At 46.0% G+C, this 19,409-nt stretch overlaps 1 protein-coding gene across 1 annotated transcript; it reads right to left on the reverse strand.

Moving 5' to 3' along the window:
* Positions 1-374: 374 nt before the first annotated feature.
* Positions 375-5,665, reverse strand: ZNF706 (zinc finger protein 706). The gene is made up of 4 exons (XM_051610875.1): positions 5,577-5,665; positions 2,627-2,763; positions 1,321-1,428; positions 375-680 (listed from the first exon to the last, which is right to left on the reverse strand). The coding sequence occupies exons 2-3, from the start codon at positions 2,759-2,761 to the stop codon at positions 1,333-1,335; spliced, it is 231 nt and encodes a 76-aa protein (XP_051466835.1). The 5' UTR covers positions 2,762-2,763; positions 5,577-5,665; the 3' UTR covers positions 375-680; positions 1,321-1,332.
* Positions 5,666-19,409: the final 13,744 nt, after the last annotated feature.

Consider the following 19,409-nt stretch of genomic DNA (forward strand, 5'->3'; position numbering starts at 1 on the left):
GACTTCAAGGAACATGATCCCTCACAGTAAAGGTATCCCACTGGAAATGGCTTGCAGTATTAGACTCCAACACACAGGACAGAAGTGTAGAAGGAAGTCTCACACTTCTTGTGCAGCTTCTAGGGAGCCTGCTGTGCCTTGAGCCAACAACGTGACAACAAGTAACTGGGCTCAAGCAGGCAGCACACTGAACAGTAAATCTGAGCAGCTTCCCTCTCAAGATTAATTTACTGTAATGTACATTACTTTCAGTGGAATGATACTGCTCATGTTTTGGCAGGATGGGGAAAATTCCACTTTGTCTTTTCTAGTACTTTATAAGGCAGATAATGCAGAAAGTTGAAACAGAACTTCTACAAGGATTTAATCTGTGATATTGTAAAATCAAAGTACTACTTTATTAAATGAGTTATTTTACACAATATGAACATCAATATAATTACAATTGTAAAAAATTTTTTATAACAAGTATGGACTGATTTTTTCAGGATTTCCAAATAGGGCACGACTGTACATTTACACAGAATTGTCTTTGCGTGAAGCCCAAGAGGGAACAGCATAAAAATATGAATGTTTCTGTAACCCCTTCATTTTTGCTCATCAACAGTTTTAGAAAAGCAGCTGCAGGTTTGTTATGTAAGGTCTGACAGTAGAAGAGTCAATAGGTGCCATGATTTCACCTATAAAAAACAAGAATAACTCAGTTAAGCTGAACTGTTACACAATGCACTTTACCTTTATGTGAATGAAACACCGTAATACTGCTTTTTACCTCACTGCAGCCTTTTATTGTAACCACTTTCAGTTAACAGCCTAACAACTGGCCATTAAGAAATCTATAGTTCTTATATAGTTAACACTGAGATTAAGTCTTATATTTGAAAGCAGAAAAATCTGCATTCACTTGCATAGCTTCAGAAAGAAGGCTCAATTGTTAGAAATATACTAAACAACTATTTCCATTACATGTTTTGTAGCAACGGATTGTATTAATTGTATGCTTTCTGTTCAAAGCAAAACTAACATTTCAAAGCAAGAACTAAATAGTAAAGTATTCCTAAAACTCTAAAAATGACCATTTGAAATAACATTAATCCCTTTTAAAACAACCTCTATGCTCAGTGCAATGCCACAGCCATTTCACCTACATATTAGCTTGCTTCTGTGTAAGAGGGAAGTTCAGGGGTATAACTTTAATTTATAGTTAATTTTTGTATTAAAGGAAATGAAGCAAGCTTGAAGTCCCAGTTGCTGGTGGTAAAATAAACTAATTCCTAATACACCTTTCTCAGACAATCACTTAAAAAGTAAGGTAATGACCTGTAGACAACTTTATGCCTGAACATCGGCCAATTCTGGAGGAAGTGGAGTCTTAGGATGCTTGCTTTCAAAGTGCTGTTTGAAGGTCTTGGGATCCGGCATTTGTGTCTGATTAAAGAGAGACATTTAACTTTACGCACAGTACAAGAGTTAAACGATACAACAAAGCCTACCTGTTCCCCCCCCATATTTTATTTTATTTTTTCTGAAGCAAATTGTCTCCTCAATGACAACACTTAGTGACAGAAGCACCATCAGTTTAGCTGCACGTTAAGAGAGAATATTTAACCCCAGATTTTCAGAGAGACACTTTTAAGCACTAGTATCACACTGGTTTTGGCACGTTTATCAACGGAATTATTCTAGCTAGAATCTTCCCTGCAGATCTTACACTTCACACGCTAGTTTGGTGGAAAACCTACCTCCTCACCATTTTCTTTCTTTACATCGAGAAGAGAAATATTTATCCCTTTCAGAACAAGATCTTTATGGAATCTATTTCTTTTGTTTATCAATAGGCCAAAGACTTATGTGGCACAGACCCATCCTCTACTTGCCACAAGCTATCTCAGACCATTGCTACTACACAGTTGCAGGCATCAAAAGCCAAAGTGATTGCTGCTACAGATTGACTTCACAATAAAGAGAAGCTGGTTACAAGTACTTAAGTGAGCAGCCCTTGATTTGGAATCTTATTTAAGACATTCCAAGTGACAAATCTATTTTGGGACTGACCATCTAAGTGAAACTGGCAAGTTTATCCTTCAGCTCCAAAATGAGCACATTCAGGAAAACCAGCCAGAAGGAAAGTATAATCTGATTAGTGCTCGCATTTCTGTTCTCTTGTCAAGTCATTTATTCTAGTAGAAGCTACTGTGTATCAAACTTACACTAAAGCTTTTGGCACCAACACTTTTCCTCTCTACATCAACATAAATGAACAGCAATTCTAAGACAGGCCAACTCCACCACAAAGAAAAGATATTTCCATCTAGAGATTAAACAGGAAGTGATCTCACACTTTTTGCATTTTGTATGCTACTACAGCACATGCAGACCTCTGTAATTTAAAAAAACCCTACCCAAAACAGTTCTGTATATGACTTCTCAAACCTTCTTACATCTCAGTTACCAGTACAGCTGAGTAATCTGTAAGCAAGTCACGTAACAGATGCAAACGCTTACAGCAACAACCAAGACAGCCACTTAAGGAGTACTTTAGTTTCCACTACATAATGTAAAAATTCTGCTCTAGGCTGGAAGACAGACCTGCCTACAATAATAGTTTGCATTGAGTTCCTCTTACCCTACAGACAGTGCAGGTATATATCAAGGCAGCCTTGGCTGCAGCCTTCTGATCATGCCCTTGTTTCTTCTTTTGCTCAGCTTGCTTTTTGGCATTTTTCTGCTGTGACTGAATCTTCTGCTGTCCACGAGCCATATCTACAAACAAAAAGAAGACATTCAGTCTAAAAAATGTGAGAAACTACTGCCAACAGCTGTAACCACGAGCACAAAGCAGTCATGTACTCTGTCCATGAGGCCCACAACTCTAGGAATTCACATACAACAGACATCCCTTCAAGATCTTTGCTGTGTAAAGACTCTGGTTTTAGTACCTCTCTTAAAACACATGCCAGAATTATGTGATCCATTCTAAAGTTTCCTCCTCTACAAGGTTCTTTTGAAAAGTTTTCAATAGTCAGAACAATTAACATTTATTTTATAGTTAATAGAAACTTAAGTCTTTTATTTCCATGGGTACAGTAAAATATTGGACATTTGTTGTTTGCTTGTTTTTTTAAAGCTTAAGACTCAGCCTTTATTTCTGAAACTTGACATAGGTTTCAAGAAAGGCAATTGAAGTATAACCCGAGTTGTCTTCTGGTGTATGTACTCGTGATCTGCTTTGGAGTTGGGAATGGCAAGGATGATAGGTCATCCCTCCTTATTCAAGGCTATTTTTATAGATGGCCATCCTTCTTCATTTTCAGCCAACTTTAAATATGTACATACTTCTTATAAAGAAGTAAAACTGCTCCCATTGGAAGCCATTACTCTATACAACACAGCAGCATAAAGTAAGCAAATGCTATTGTCACCTGCCATTAGAATATCCATAAGAAGAATTGAGCTACAAAAACCCCGTTTCAGGGAGCAGCAAAGCAGCATACTCTACAATGGCAACGCTTGCATGCAGCCCACGGGGCCACCCAATTCAGCCTGCACCCAACCCCCAGATGAGACGCCAGGCAGGATCTGGGCACACCAAGGGAGCAGGCTGCAGAGCCTGGTTACATAAACCAGCAGCCCACTTTCCGCTATTATCTTTCTCACAGTCCCTCACTGCCCACACATGATCCAGTTGTGCAGCTCTCCCAGAAGCACAAGAATCACTATGCAAGCACAGGACAGCTAGTAAAGCTCATAGTTTTCTGGACAACTAGTATAGCCTATTGTGACTACAACAGGCCTGTCATGCAGGCCTTCCCACAAGGACAGATGACCTTCCACTACAGGAGGGAGAATGACCTACCCCAAGACTGACCACCAGTAAATACACGTGAAAAGCCCTTAAAACCATTATGAAAATTAAGTTTCTATGACACATCAGCTACACCTGGAAATACACTAGTGTTGCAAGAATTTCTGGACCTGTAGCATCACAGTGCTTAGCACTGAGCAAAAAGATGGTCCTATGACCCAAAACAGCACCTCTCAGGCCAGTCCAGTTCTTTCACAGTATTTAACACCTTCATGTTACCCTTTGCAGAAGTACTACACTACATCTTCAGCATTCCCTCCTATTCCCCCATCGGTTTTTCTAAAGGAGAATTGAGAATTCCACAAGCTAACTGAACTGAATGCAAGACAACACAAAATCTATTAACAAGCACGCATAAATACACATGGCATTCAACAGTATCCAGAAGATACAGCATTGAATGTTCATAAGACTAAAAACACCAGTGTATGTTTCACTGTCTGCTACAGTTACTCTGAATATCCCAGGCAGGGCCTCTCACCGTTCATGTAGAGTAGCTCAACAAGAACACTGAAGTCCCATTAAAACAAAAAATACTCACAGCTTTCAAAAAATACTCACAGCTTTCAATACACTAGAAAGAACTGTAAGTTTTACTTCAGTTCTATTTCACTAGCACTACAGTAATACTTCAGAAATATGGGGGTTCCTGATAGAAAGTGCTCATATGTAATAAAAAAGAATTATTTTCACAAAGTCTTTCCATATTACTTTGTATTTTAGTCCCTGGATGGGAGCTTGTTAAGTAGTACATTGCAACATTCAACCATACTGAATTTGTATGTATTTGGCAGTTGCTGGTTTTAGTTAAGACAAAGAAGAAATCATGAACAAAAACATCTGATTAGAAATATGAACCTCCATACAATGCCTGAGAACAAAAACCCAACAACTTAAATACGGCAAATTACACTAATACAGTTGAAATGCACAGAGTGAATACTCAATTACTGGAAAATTAAGATTATTTGGACTATCGGTAGACCAAAAAAGTGACAAAAATAATCCCAAACTTCATTTAAAAGAAGGACGAGTTCCTCTGCAAGGCTAAATCTGTACTGCAGTTGCACAACACGGACAGGTGCTGTATTCCTTTTCAGGCACACCCTCAGAGGCCAGCAAGCAGGCCTGCTGTTTTGAAATAAAAATGCGTGAGCACATCCGTCGGAAGCCGAACAGCCCGGCAGAACCCGCTGCCGAAGGGCGATGGCAGCAGCGAGGCCGGAGCCAGCGCCGCGTCCCTGCCCCACGCGGGGCCACTTCCCTGCAAGCACCCAGCACCCGCGCTGAGAGCTTCGAGTCCTAAAACTGGACACCGGCAGCTGCTTCCGCTGTCGCCGCCCGCACCAGCCGCAGTCTGAGGCGCTCCGACCGCCGCGGCCGCTCCGCAGCCCCGCAGCGGGCGAGGCCGCCAGCTCGGCCAGGGGCCCCGGGCTGGGCCCGGCCCGGGAGGCCGCGGAGCCCCCGGGAGGGCCCAGCGGGGCGGGGAACGGCCCGACCCGGCCGGGCCCGCCACGTGCCCCGCGGGAAGGGGCCGAGGAAGGAAGCGGCGGCGGCGCGGAGCCCCAGCCGCGCCGGCCCGGGAGAAGGGCGCGAGGGCGGCCGGGCCCCCCCTGCCCCTCGGGGCGGGCGGGCCTGCTCTGCTCTGCCCCGCGCCCCACAGCCCGCCCCGCGCCCCGCATCGCGCCCCGCATCGCGCCCCGCCGCTCACCCGGGCTGCGAGTCCGGCCTGGCGGCCCCGGCGAGCGGCACGAGAAGCTCCGCGCGCCCCGCAGCCGCCGCTGCCCGCAGGAGGAGGGGGGGTGGGGGGGGGGGGGGGGGGGAGCGCCCCGCATGCGCGGCCCCGCCCCGCGCGCGCCGCTCGGCCCTGCCGCGCGACCCGCCCGCCGGCCAATGGCGGCGCCGCGCGTTACGTAACGCGGGGGGGGGGGGGGGGGCTGGGGCCGCCGCGCCGTGAGCAGAGCCCGGGGTGCGGGGCCCGGCGGCGCGGGGTGCCTCCGAGCAGCCGCACGTCCCCGGCCCTGGGCCCGGGGAGGCCGCCTCGGCGCCGAGGGGGCCGCGCTGGCCGCGGGGCAGCCGAGCCCGGGCCCCGCCGGTGGCGCCGGGCCTGCGGTAGCGCCCGCCCTCAGAGCTTCGGCTCCTCCCGGCAAGCCCGGCTCCCCGCCGCGTGCTTCTGCTCGGCTGCCTCTGCTCGGCTGCCTCTGCTCGGCTGCCTCTGCTCGGCTGCCTCTGCTCGGCTGCCTCTGCTCGGCTGCTGACACCGCCTGAAACAGCTGCTGCTGCGCGGCGGGGCCGGAGAGCGGCTCTGGGAGGGCGGTGGGCAGCGAGCGGCAGAGGAGGCCGCGCGGGGGTCTGGGCAGGGGGTGAGGCCCTGATCGGGTGGCAGCTCAGGCAGAAGGCTCGCGGGGAGGTGAGGAGGTTCACATGAATTTAAAGCAGAAGGAAGCGGCCTGAGATAAGAGAAGCAGGCTTTGTTAGAAGGGGAAGGTGGGTTAGATCCTGTCTGGGCGTTGCGAGGCAAGGGCCGCTGCGGGAGGCCTCACTGGCTGTTTCCAGCCTGCACGTGAGGTGAAGGGAAGGAGCTTGCAGAGAGCTCTGCGGGCAGGGCCTGTAAAGGTGGGTGAGGAAGCACTTAGCTGGCTGTCGGCATCTTCATCTATCCTGAAGGGTGGCTGAATGGCTTGGTGTTCTGAGATTACACGCCCGCTGGAAAAAAAGGAGAAACTGAGACTATATCTCTGCCCAGACATGACATTCTGCCACTCTGACCAATTGTTGTAGCTTTAGCACGAGCCTGGAGTCTTGAACAGTGCAAAAGAGCACACAGTGTGCTTACTAGAGGAATTAGTAGGTGTTGTCTTTGCATTTTACGGGGGCTCAGGCTTGAGGACTGTCATGTTCCCTTCTGAACCGAGAGAGAGGAAAAGGAACAAAAAAATCCCGTGAACATTTTGGGTCATCATTTTGAGTCGTGCCCAGAGCATGATAGCATTGCAGGGGAACTGTGTAGCAGATTTCTGACACTGAAGTCACTGGAAGTAGGTCTGGATGTGACAACACCTAAGACAGTCACGCATAAACCTATGATACCAAATTAAGTTATATTTTTCCTAACATTCTTGTTTGCAATGATGATAGCACTGGCAATGCAATGCACGCTGCATTAAAATAATCTTGTCAGGAGGTTCTGAACTTGATGGAAAAAGGCAACTATAAAAAACACTGTAAGTGCACATGCAGGTGTTCGTGGGGCAGTTTGGAAAGGTGGCAGTTTGGGTTTTGTGCTGGTTAGCAGGTGGCTTTCAGAGTGAGGTTTCGCTTTAATCACAGAGAAGATTGCCAAGTGAAGAAGTAGCCTCTTTCCTGGCTGATGCTATTTTGGGAAGACTGCTGGCCTCAGATGTGTAACTGGAGACTATTTTCAGGGGTCGTGTCCCAGGGTACTACAGTGCTGCAAAGCACCTGACTGGATGAGAACTTCAAATCAGATCTTTTGAATGCACTTTTGAGCTCCAGCTGGCCTCTGAACCTTTTTATGCTTTTGGGAGAACAGAGGATCTCCTTGCAGGACAAGGGACCACAGCCTTCCCCTCTGGCTGCTGTTTTTTGTTCCGTTGTGCTGTAGATCCTGGTTACTGCAACAGTCTTTGCATTGCCCAGACCATGGCTCTGCAATTTAGATGCTTCCAAAGAGACTGTTAGGAAGCAAAAACCCAGTGTGAAAGAAGAATACAAGTCCCCCTCATTGAGTTTTCTGCTATGAAGAGAATAAGGAAAATTTCCCATTCACTTGAAATAATTTTTCAAAGTTTATTCACTACATGAAACTCATTTGTCACACCAAAGGGGATATTTCCACGCACACATGTGACTTAGCAGGGACACGGTGGATATGGTGAGCTGGTGGGAAGGCCAGGCTGGTCTGTGTGCTGGATGCTTTGCATAGCTCTGACAAAATGAACCCATCCTAATTGCTGTTTATCTGGCTTATGGACTTCCTCTGGTTTGTGTTGCTCCCGTATGAGGTGAAGTAAGCCAGAGCATATGAATGAAACTATAAATAGAAATGAAAAATAAATGCAAGCTTTAGACAGAAATGTTGTGCTAGAAATACACTCCAGCGTTTTTCTGCTTGCTTCGTTTAATTGCTGTTTGCTAATTTAAAAACAACTCATAAACCCCACAGATAGTACTGAGTATTCTGCATTAAAGAAGAATGAAAATCAAGGATACCTGTCAGTAGTTAAGGGCAGGCCAAACGCAAAGAGTTATCATCCCCAAGCCAGGCCTTACCAAAAATGTTTTTGTGGTTACAATTCACTGAAATCTGCAGCAGCATCATACACACAGAAAACAGCTCTATATGAGTATGGATAAGGCATTTTAGCTCTTACAGAGCCCCTAAAAATAGTCCTAATTAAAAAAGAAAATATGATATTCTCACAATGAGACAGTTGATGAGAAACATGGCTTCAATTTAAGGCCAAGCATGAATGTGGTGAACAACATGATCAGGAAATGCAAGATGCTGGTCTACCCAGGAGGAAAGCAGCAAAGGAACCTGGAAGGTGCAGTGCTGTAAGGCAGGATTACTTGTTAGTTTGTTGTTTTTTTTCTAAACAGTCTTGGCTGGTTTTTATTCTCATGCTTATTTCCCATCTCTGGATTCCAGTCCCCCATCATTTTCTGTGCACTTTCTGTCGTTAGATCAAAATACTTGTTCTGCTTAACAGCAACTTGTTGACACTTGAGTTTTGTTGCAAGTCAGCTGGAGCTGTCTCACCTTAGTGTGACTGGTGTCCCCAGCACAATCCCCTGTTATGAACCAGCTGACATTTGGACAACTGTTGTCAAGCCCATTTTGAAAGCAGTTGTTCAGAGGTGCAGGGCAGGTTTGCTCACAGCAGTGTAGGTGGGGCTGCATCTCCCTTCTGAATCACCTCCCGTGTGCCTGCCAGGTCCTCCCACTGCTGTTCCCTACCACACTTGCTGCCCGTGTCTTTTTCCTGCTCGTTTGCTTGTGTGCTCACTATTGATCCTCTGCCACATCAATGAAACATCATCTGCCTGGCTAAACACTGGCTTGCAGCCCAGTGCTGCCCTTTTCTACTCACCTACAGGGAGTACACGTGCTGGGAGGGTGTGCCTGGCTATTGAGGGGCTCCATTTGGTGCCCCACCGTGACCCCTCGGCATGTCTGGATGGGTGAAGGAAAGGGAAGGGGACATGCCCTGGGCCCTGCAAGTGATGGAGACCTTCTCACTAGGTGTTGTGGATACAGACAGAGGTTGGCAAGAACACAGAAGAGATTGACTCTGCAGTTGAAGGTTGTAAGACAGACTTTGAAGCCAATATCCTTTGGAAAGATATTCAAAGCCAAGGTAGATCAGAGTCAGTATCACCCAGCTTCAGGGATGGGGTGACGTGGTTTCAGGCAGAACCCCGGACAGGCTGGATTCCCCTACAGTTAGTACTGTTTGAGGTTAAACATCGTGCATCAGTATTTAACCCAACTCAGGGCCTAACAGGGTGGTGTTTTCTCATTTATGCTTTTTCTGCCTTACGGACTTCTACCTCCTCCGTCCCCCATGCATTCACACACCATTCTTTTCCCTGCAAATGCATTTTTCACAACCACAGCTCCAGCTCTCATACATCCAGTTCATGCCTCCCTGACACAACATTAGCTCCTGTCCCTCCATTGACCCCGATCACCGTGTGCTACTTTTTCACAGCTGTGGTGTTGGCACCTCATGGGCTTGCCCAGTATTGCTGTTGTGGCAAATACAAAAAAGAGTGAGATCTTAAATCACATGTTTGGTTCACAGATTCAATAGATCCTTAGCTCTGCACTGGGATGAGATAATACCAAATCACATACTGCAGAAGTATTTTAAGGCACATCACAGTATGCCTCTTTCTGCATGTTTCTGTAGGACTAGGTGTTTTGTAGTGCACAGTATGCTGATCTGCAAGTTTTAAAACTGGAAAAATGAAGGGGAAAAAATGTGAAAAAAAATAGAAGAGCCAAAGACTGTGCTCTGTTTTGGAAGACAACCAGCACAGCAATGCAGTTCTCTTGGCAGGGCTCCTCAGGCTTCCAATACCTTTCCACTTCCACATTCTCTTTGAAGGCCAAGCCTCTTCAGCAGCAATGCAGCATCTTTTCCTGGTTTGCCTGCTGCCTTTCTGAACAGTCTATTTCAGGGACACTGGATGGGTGACATCCTCCAGAACAAGGACAACCTCAGGTGATGTCCATCATATTGCTAGCCTCCCTGTGCTGCTCATTGTACTCACACTTGCATCAGTAGACTTTAGAAGGACACAAACAAGAGTGCCATTAGGCTTCCTATCAGGACAGTTCCCATCTTTTTGCACAGCTCCTGCGAGCTGGCAGCCTGCCACGTGTCTACGCATGTGTTAACCTTTTCCAAAACTTGACGCAACAGTTGCTTCTACTTCACCCCTACACGGGCTCAGGATCCTGTGCAACAAGACAGCCTATGGTAATATTTTTACCACTAAACCTTAAATTAGGACAAACCCCGGGAAGAGTGTCCCAAAGCTGATGGTAGGCTGTGTTGGTTTGCTTTTGCTGGCACAGAGACTATAACTAATTGTCTTTTCTCTCTTCTTTTCCCCTCCCATAGCTACTGACCCTTTGCAGCAAGCATGGACAGAGCTGCTCCAGTGAACATTCCTCCCCACTGCAAGTGCAAAATAATATTCAAAGGAGGATGTGATGTGGAGCTGCCCACATCCTCTGAGAAAAAAGAAAGAGAGGGCTTGAGGAAAAGGCTTATGAAGAATTACAGACAGGGAGGCAGTGAGAAGTTCAGAGATGCAGTTCCTTAAAGACTAGTAAAGCATATGGACCTCCTGGAGAGCATGGGCAAAGATTGCCTTGTGACCTCTGAAGTATTTTAATATTCATCTCCTCTTTTAAATCCATTTTATTGGATGTTACTTTTTTAAAAAACAAGTCGCAAATGCCTTTCTCAGCATGTTACAATTTTTTGACCAACCCACATAGACAAACTGAAGACCTTGAGAACATACACTTCCATTCTATATAAACAGTTTAAAATAGATTTTAGCTTTGCACAGCATTACATACAGTTACTATTTTTAATGCAGACCAGTTAATCTGATACATTCATTCCCTTTTTGTGTGTGCCCTCCATTCATGGTTTTGAGGCTCATACAGGTTGAAGTCCCTGCCTTGTAATGAAATTGGAGACCTCCACGCATTTTTAATTAATTTGGAGTACAAAGGTTTCCCTCCTCTCCACCAACATAGTTAAATATATGCACAAAGCATGAAAAAAATCCTCACCCTGTGTTGTGTATGAAAGCATGCAGCAATTGTGATTAAAAGGATTAAAACCTCTCATAAACATGCCAACATTGTTGGCAACTTGCCTCTGTCCTTGAGGAGGGCAATACATCCCTCAGTCTGCACTTCTGAGTGGCTGCACATCCCAGAGATGCCTCGGTGTTGAGGTGGCTCCAAGAATCCACCAGCACTGCTTGCTTCCTTCTGCAGCCCGTCTGCAAGACTCCACCCATTACTAGCAAATACATTGGTCTCTGCTTATTGTACCTGGCTGAAGGGGCAGTTACTTGTCATGCACAGCCAGCCTCTCCATCTGTCTTTCAGTCATCCACGGGCACATTTCATTGTCATTTTGGAACTACTAAGGCCAGGGTGGGAAGCTCTCTGCTGTCCAAATGGCATGTATAATCTTGCTGGGCAAGGAAGCAAAGGCTAAGAGTGCATCCCAAAATGACACATCCCAGAATGACACATCCCAGAAGTAGCACAGAGAGACAGTACACAGGAAGCGGCTCTGCAGCTGCAGGACATTCCCCATAGAAGGAAAGCAGCCTTGGACATCTGCAAATGCCACACACACACTGCTGGATTTCCCAGGTCTGCAGCGCTGGCTCAGCCCCAGCAGTCTGCTGCTTCAGGAAGAGAAGTGAGAAGCATCTGCAGGATTTCAAGTTTTTCAGATGCCCTGTTACACTCCCTCCGCACTCACTGCATCACTCAAGGACAGGAATCCAAAGAGCTGGCTGCAGACTAAGCTGTGAGGATCACTCTGATGGTCAGTGTTTCCTGCCAGCTGCTGACAGTGCTTTGAACATAGTAAGGTTTAATTCACAAACACTAGTGGATAAATAGGACCTGGCAAGAGAATTCAGGGGAATGATTTGGTTTCCACCAGGCCACTGGTTCCCATTGCTTTCTGCAGAAATCCCAGAGTGCTGCAGCAGAGCTATGGGATGTGGGAGCAGAACAGAAAACACATTCCTGAAAGCAGCCAACAATGCCAAAGGACTGCAGCTAAGTGGAGGCAAAAGACATTACTTACAGGGCAGTGAGGTGGAATGTAAATGCTGATTGTCAGAATTAGTGCAGCTGTGTTACCATGGATATATGAAGCCCACAGTCATGTCCCAGTAGATGCTCATAAGTTTATTCTTAAGACAGACTGCCATGGGATGGAGGAACAGAAATCCCTTTTCCTGCTATATGGCTGGTGTCTGAGCAGCACAGGCAGAGGGCTGCATTTTTCACTCTCTCCTTTAGCCTGGCTTTTGCTGGGAACTGCAGGATAAAAACAAGGAGGATGAATTATGCTTCTGTGAAAACACTCAGTGCACATCTCTAATCAGCAAGAGAGAGTAACATTTAAGGGAGAGTCCCAGAGCTGGAAAGAAACAAGAGCTGGAGGCAGGTATAGGTACAGACTTTGCACATTAGTGTTTCCTAGGCTAGAAAAATTTAAAGCTCTCATTTAAACTTTCTGATTTAAAAAAAAAAAAAAAAGAAAAAAAAAAGACTCATTTTAATATGACTGCTAGCCTGTAAAGCTAATTTGAAAAACTGTGCTCTTGCCACTTGGCTAAAAATTACAATTAAGTGAAGTAGAAATGCCTGGTGCTGGAGACTTGCATGTCTGTCCCTGTGGGGAAGTGTCTTTTACAGTGCTTCCATGGGCAAAAAAGACCAGGTGAGAAAACAAAGGCCTGATCCTGTCCATGCTTAGACACGAATAGAGCTTCAAAACCTGTCTGCTGCACTTTCCCTGTCCTCAAACCAAGACTGCAACCTGCACATGAGCCTTCCTACTCCCACATCTCCACTATACTGTTCTCCAGACCAGCTGTCCCAGGCTCTTATTGGCACTGTCACCTGTGTCCCAGCATCCACAATAACAAGTATCTCCAGCTGTGCAAAGTTCATACCAAAGGCTGCCAGCACAGCCTGAGCCCTTGTGCACTTCACCCATTACCTGTTTAAAAATGTGCACCTTTAAGCAAGATAAATTTAGGCTGGAAATTGCCTCCCAGGCTTGTTGTTTCTATATTTTTCACTGATACTGTAAAGAGTTCTTTGGTGAGAAAAATGTTTTCCTCAGCTATTGAAAATCTGGATCAGATCCTTTTTTTATATTTCTCTTTGATCAACTAAGGAGCTTGAGCTAATATTGAATAGTGCTTTGCTAAGAACAGGTCCTTGTGGGGCCAACACTAGTGAAAAGGCTGGCACTGAGGATGGCTACCCATTTACAATTATTTTTTCAGATTTTTACAGTCAGATCCCAGTCTGTTCCCATGGTTTCCCTTAGTCTATATAATCTCTCCTGGCATCCTAAGACAGTGCTGTGGACATGCAGGACTTGTGTGGACATACATTGCAGACTCAACCTGCCCCCAAGTATGACCAGGTTCAGGTTTCACTGGTGTCCAGCAGTCCTGTTGGAGCCACTGTCCTGACTACTTCACTGGGTGGATCTTCCCAAGATCTTTCCATCAATGTCTCTTCCATACACCAGGCAAAGCTTCCACAGAGAAAACAGCAGTTCACTGATGACTTTGGATCCCCTGACACCACCTTTGACTTGGCAGCCTCCAGCAGTACCCAGATGCAGCTGTGCACGTAAAGCAAACTGATGGAAGGGCTCATGCTGATGGAGCTATGGTGAAGCTCAGATCTCTTCTTCCTCATTACTCTGACCCTGCAGCCCTGTGCCAGCACAGGCCCTCACTAACTCATAACTCCACTAATTAGACCTCAGCTTGGGTCAAGAAATGACCTTTGTGCTCTATGCAGCTTGAGAGCCTGTGGCTCTCCTGTCTCAGAGAGGTTCTGCAGAGGGCGAGCTGCTTGGGCAAACAGTGATGATAAGGGAGGGAACATATGGCTTTGCTTGCTCAGCACTGGAGGTGGCTTTCTACCACACCCACCTGAAAAGGCAGTGGAAATGTTTGTGTTGGGAAAGAAGAGGAGATGGAAAGAATCACCCTCGTGCTTAGCACAGTCCAGGAAAAAGTCTTTGGTCAAGGCTCTATGAATCTGTTCAGGGCTATTGGGGAGAATTATATGGCAACATTGAAGAATCAGTGAAGGGCAGATTTGACAGGCTCGCTTTTTTTTAATGATCCTATGGGGTGCACCAGCTTCAGATGCTGGATCCCCTGCCCTCAACTGTCTCGTGACAGGACTTCGACATTCTTAAATCTCAGCAGTGGCATTAGATGTGGCTACAGTCTCTCTGGAGCATACTGCACAACACACAGAGACCCTGACCCATCAGCATCCTGCCCTGGGCAAAGGTATCATGGCTGTGGAAACCTGTGATCTCTTCAGCAAACAACTTTCTCAGGGCAAAATATTTGGTTTTTGCAGTTAGGATAAAGCACGATGGCAAAAGAGTATTAAATCAGCAAGCATACTTGCATGTTGTATTTAATCTAACCTGGGTAAATCCTGAAGAGTTTTAGGTGGGATTTGCTGGAGCAAAAATGAGGAACCAGCTTGGTCACACAGTAGAAAGCCTGGTTGCTCTGCAGTGCCTCCAGCTCTTATGCTGGTTATGAAGAGGGAGGCAGCAGATTGTGGCATTAAGGTTACTTGCCCTGGCACAGTCTATTAATGGCCCTTCTGACCAAAAGTGCCAGGTGGCCTCTACGAAAGGCATCAAGATCCTGTTACTTAGGCCCCAAGGGGGAAACAGCTGTTCCATTGTGCTGTGACAGAAGGACCACGTCAACGATATCCAGCGTAATACTGGTGATCCTCAAAAAGTATCCAATATCCATTCTTCAAAGAAAGGGCTGAGTCCAGGCTGGACATGCCTGGTGTTATCGAATATGTTCCAGCCTGATATGAAAATCTCTACGAGAGACGGCAGAACCTAGAGAAGTTAAGCCCTGACTCCTTTGGGGTAGCTGCTCTCCAGTAGCACCTCCACCACTTCTGCCCTTCAGTCAATTGTCTGGGAATGGAACTAAGGGCACATGTCACAGTGGAGCCTTTGCCAGCCCTAGTCTGAATAAGGACAGTAGTATCATGACAGATAATGTCAGCTGCAAGTAACATTGTTGCTTAACATCTAAGGAGGGTGGGACTAAGAATTGCTGAACTTGGATTTGCTCTGGAAGCATCCTAAGAGATAACCCTATGTAATGCTATGGGCTGCATTGCTGGCTGGCACCGAGGGGCACAGCTCCCTTATGCTTTAGGTGCACAGCACATGCTCAGACAACAGCTCTGCTCAGCCTCCTCTCTGGTTCTGCTCTCTGTTTAATGAAGTCTTATGTATGATACAGAGATACTGGGAGAAATCAGCCCACCTCTGCTGATTTTAATGCTGTTGCCTGTGTTTAAATCTTTCCAGAAGGCACACAAGGGAATTTAAAAGGGGTGCAGTTGTTCCTTTGCAACTTGCACATGGTATGAGAATGCAGTACCCAGCCCCGAGATCCTCTGCAGCAGGACATGTCGCAGCTCTTGACAGCTGATAGCTGCCTTTTCCTGCCAGCTTCTCTTTATGGTCCATTAGCTGCTGTTTTGGAGATCAGGCTTGCTTCTTGGCATCTATTCAAGCTATAGAATTCAATTTATTTCTAGCACAACATCCACTGGTGTTGCCTCTGCAGTATGTTGGCAAGCTCACTAACTCAGAGGTAGCTCTGATTTCTCTTGCCAACAGGCAGAGGCAACAATTAAGATGATGACTGCATTTTTAAGGGCTTTCTCTTCAGGAGGGGTGTAGTACCCTGCGATCAGTCCCCAGCAGTCTCTCTCCTTGGGAGGAGCCTTTATGAGTGCCAGGGATACTTCTGCCACAGAAATGGAAGAGCTCAGCTGAGCTCCCAGCTATGATAGGGCTCTGCTTCAGCCTCAGATCTTGCCCAGCTTTAAATTCTTTCCATTGACTTTATCTTAATCTTTCTGTTCCATACACAATGTTATCAGAGCTACTTAGGCTTTACTGGCCTATCTCCTGTATTAGTAGTTACGTTTTGTTGACAGGACCAGACTGGTTGAGGTAAATTGGCTAACTCAGAGCACAGTTAGCAACATGCACACAGTTGGTCTGACTGTGTATTCTTCTGGAGCATTTTCCCATGGAAAGGACTCTTATGCAAACATTCAGTCTGTCCCACTAGCAATTTTGTGCCCATTGGGTGGTTTCAGTCAAAATCTGAAGGAGCAGTTAATCAGCAGAAGCAGCCAACTGTGCACAGAGCATCCTCTGTGAGCCCTGCAAGTCTCAGCGTGGGTTTTGGTCTCAGATACTATAGAATCCACATGGAAAAGATATTGCATCCCACCTACACAAATTTTGGTGGGAGTTGGTCTTGCTGGACACTAGAGAATTCAACTTTAAATTCGTAGGAAAACACGGATTAACTGTCTTCTCAACTGCCTTTTAGCTTTGGAGTAAGGCTTTTTTATTATAACTAAGAACATGGGCACTAAATCAAAAGAAATTCTCAGGTGCAAGTGACCTTTCAATCATCTTTTTGCTGGGGATATCTGCATTAGCCCAAAGCTGCAGATAAATGAGAATCATCAGGTTGTGTGAGCAGGGTTGGCATTGCAGGTCAAGCTGGTGAGCACCGAGTGCTGTGAGCTCTGCTTCCAGGGGTTCCAGAGCAGAGGCAAGTCAGCTAGCTGGCCAGCAAAACTCCTGGGGTAATGGCCCATGAGTAACTTGTTCCTCAGAGCAGCAATGGTAAGGAAAGTACATAGTCCACAGGCAGCCTAATTAAGATCTACTATAAAGACAGTCTAAGCTGACCTCATTCACTTTTATCTGGGAAATACAGCACATGACTCCAGCCCAGCAGCAACATGTGCAGGAGTGAGGGGCAGACTGAATAAAAGTGGGTTTCCTCAGCTCTCGTGCTTGGTGGTTGGGTGCAACGTGAGAGCTCTCATCACAGCCTCTGCTTTGGGACACACACAGGGCCACACAGGCAGCAGACACCCAGAGGGCCTTTGGGACAGGTTCTCTGCTGTCTGAGGTGTGATGAGTTGACCTCCCTCCCCTTACCAAGTGGGGGAATTAAGCAGATTATTCTTCTGTTTTCTGTTGTCTTTTTCTGAGAAACTAATAGTAAAGTGATATTGCTGAGCTATCACACTGAGCAGGGTAGTATCCTGTAGCTCTGGTTTTAAAGTCCTTTGCAATATAGGATGAGCCTGACTGTTTCTATGAGATTCCTTTCCTTGAACAGACAACCCCAGTAGAGGCAGGACACACCGGGAGTACAATAAAGGCACACCCAGGAGCTTAACATATATATATATATATATATATATATATATATAGGACCCTTCTACTTGAGGCACAATTCTTCCAGGAAGCAAATCCCCCATGGGAGAGGAGGTTTGCTGATTCCTGAATAAATTAATGTATTGCTTTCCTTCAGGATATTAAGATGTGTTGGACTGAAGAGCTGATCAAGCTCAATTTTTTAACTCATTATCACTGGATATAAATCTTGTCAATAAACCAGTCAATAAACATACAGATCAGGTGGGCTTTGTAGGGAGCTAGTTTGATGAAGTGCCAATTTGTATTGCAACAATTGCCAATATGTCTGTGGGCATCTTCTTGGCAGTCGTCACTTCACAAGGAGGTATAAAATAATTCTGGGCCATTGCTATTATTTACCTTACCTTTTTGAAAGATGTGCCAAAAAGGGAGCTAAGACATGCACTGTATTTTCTGCACTTCTCTTTTATTGTTTTTAGTGTATATAAATAACTGTCACAGTAGTTTATCCTCTTCTCCTCAGGAAAGTTAAGCATGCTTCTGTTCTTCAGTTGTTTATCAGGTTGTTGTTTTTTTTTGTGCCCTCCTTTTCAAAACAGAAAGTACCAGCGCTGAAGAGAAGCAGCCCAGGCGGGCTGAGCCTGCCGTGACACCCGCTTCCTTCTGCCACCTCGCGGGCTGCGGCCACAGTACACGGAGCATGGTTGGCTTTTCCGGCATGACATACGTTGTTTTCCCACCGCATTTAATGAAAGATCCCATGATAACAGGAAGCATTACACATCACCACCGGTGGGCATGTCCTGACACTTCTGAAAGGAGTTTCCCCTCCCTGCGTCAGAGCTGTCGTAACCAGAGGTGCTTCTCAGAGAGGTGACGACAACTTGAATGGTTTCACCTTGTCATTGCAGCAGATGAGGCTCACTTCTATTAATACTGATTGGTTGGTTTGTTTTAAAGTTTGCATAAATATGCAAGGTGTACAAAAAGAGCACTACTGTCTTTTTTCTGGGATACTAAGTAAAAGCCTGTGCCCCGACATTTTCAGGCACCAGCCCTTTCACACTGAGAAGGCTGCCACTGAGCTGCTGTCTTCTTTTTAGAGAAGATTTTACCTCTCACCCAGAGCAGAAGTGCAAACTCAACAGCAAAAGCATTGCTGGAGACAATGATGTCAGCTTTGCTCTGCACAGCTCTGGAAGCTCAGCCCTAAACCTCCTCAGCTGTGCCAGCCATCATCTCAGCCACTGCCCTTGTGGCACAACATCTGATGTCACATAACCCTCTGCTCTTGAAAGGAAGGAGGAAATGCCAATATGAGACAGCCTGTAACCATACATGGGCAGAAGAAAGGAATGGAGAAGGAGAGGTAGGATCAGGTACCTTGTTATAGGTGTCTTCCTGAGTCAGTGAAAGGGCATCCACTCACAGCTAGCTAGGCCACACAGCCCTGCCATCACCTCAGACTTCAGAGCAATTACAGCTGAGCTAAACCTGAGCAATATGGGTGAAGGGAAGGTGCTTATGTTGTAAGAATAAAAGCAGACTCCAAACCAGACTGCTTTGGGAGAGGTTTTTTTCTTCTCTGCATTAAATGTATAGGTTTTGGCACTATCTATTGCAGGTCACAGGTGCTCAGAATGATATGGCTCAAGGAAATGTTGCTAACACAACAAAAGACAATTAGATCAAGCATCCACCAATTATTTTTTTTTATTTTTTATTTTTTTTCCAAAAGTGGAGCAGTTTTCAGCAGGAAAATGTGGAGTGTCATAAACTGGTGCTCTTCTGGTAAGATTCAACATAACCATGCAGCAGTCTGGAGGTCCTGCACTGGGAGGACAACAGGTTGGTATGGAGAGCCAAAGAGCTCTTCCCTTTCTGCAATGCTTGGGAGAGTGCTTGTCTGCTGTCCAGAACAGAACAACCATGTTATGTCAAAGTAACTGTTAAAAAATAAA

The sequence above is a fragment of the Apus apus genome, chromosome 2 (genome assembly GCF_020740795.1).
Source record: "Apus apus isolate bApuApu2 chromosome 2, bApuApu2.pri.cur, whole genome shotgun sequence".
In the NCBI taxonomy this organism is placed as follows: domain Eukaryota; kingdom Metazoa; phylum Chordata; class Aves; order Apodiformes; family Apodidae; genus Apus; species Apus apus.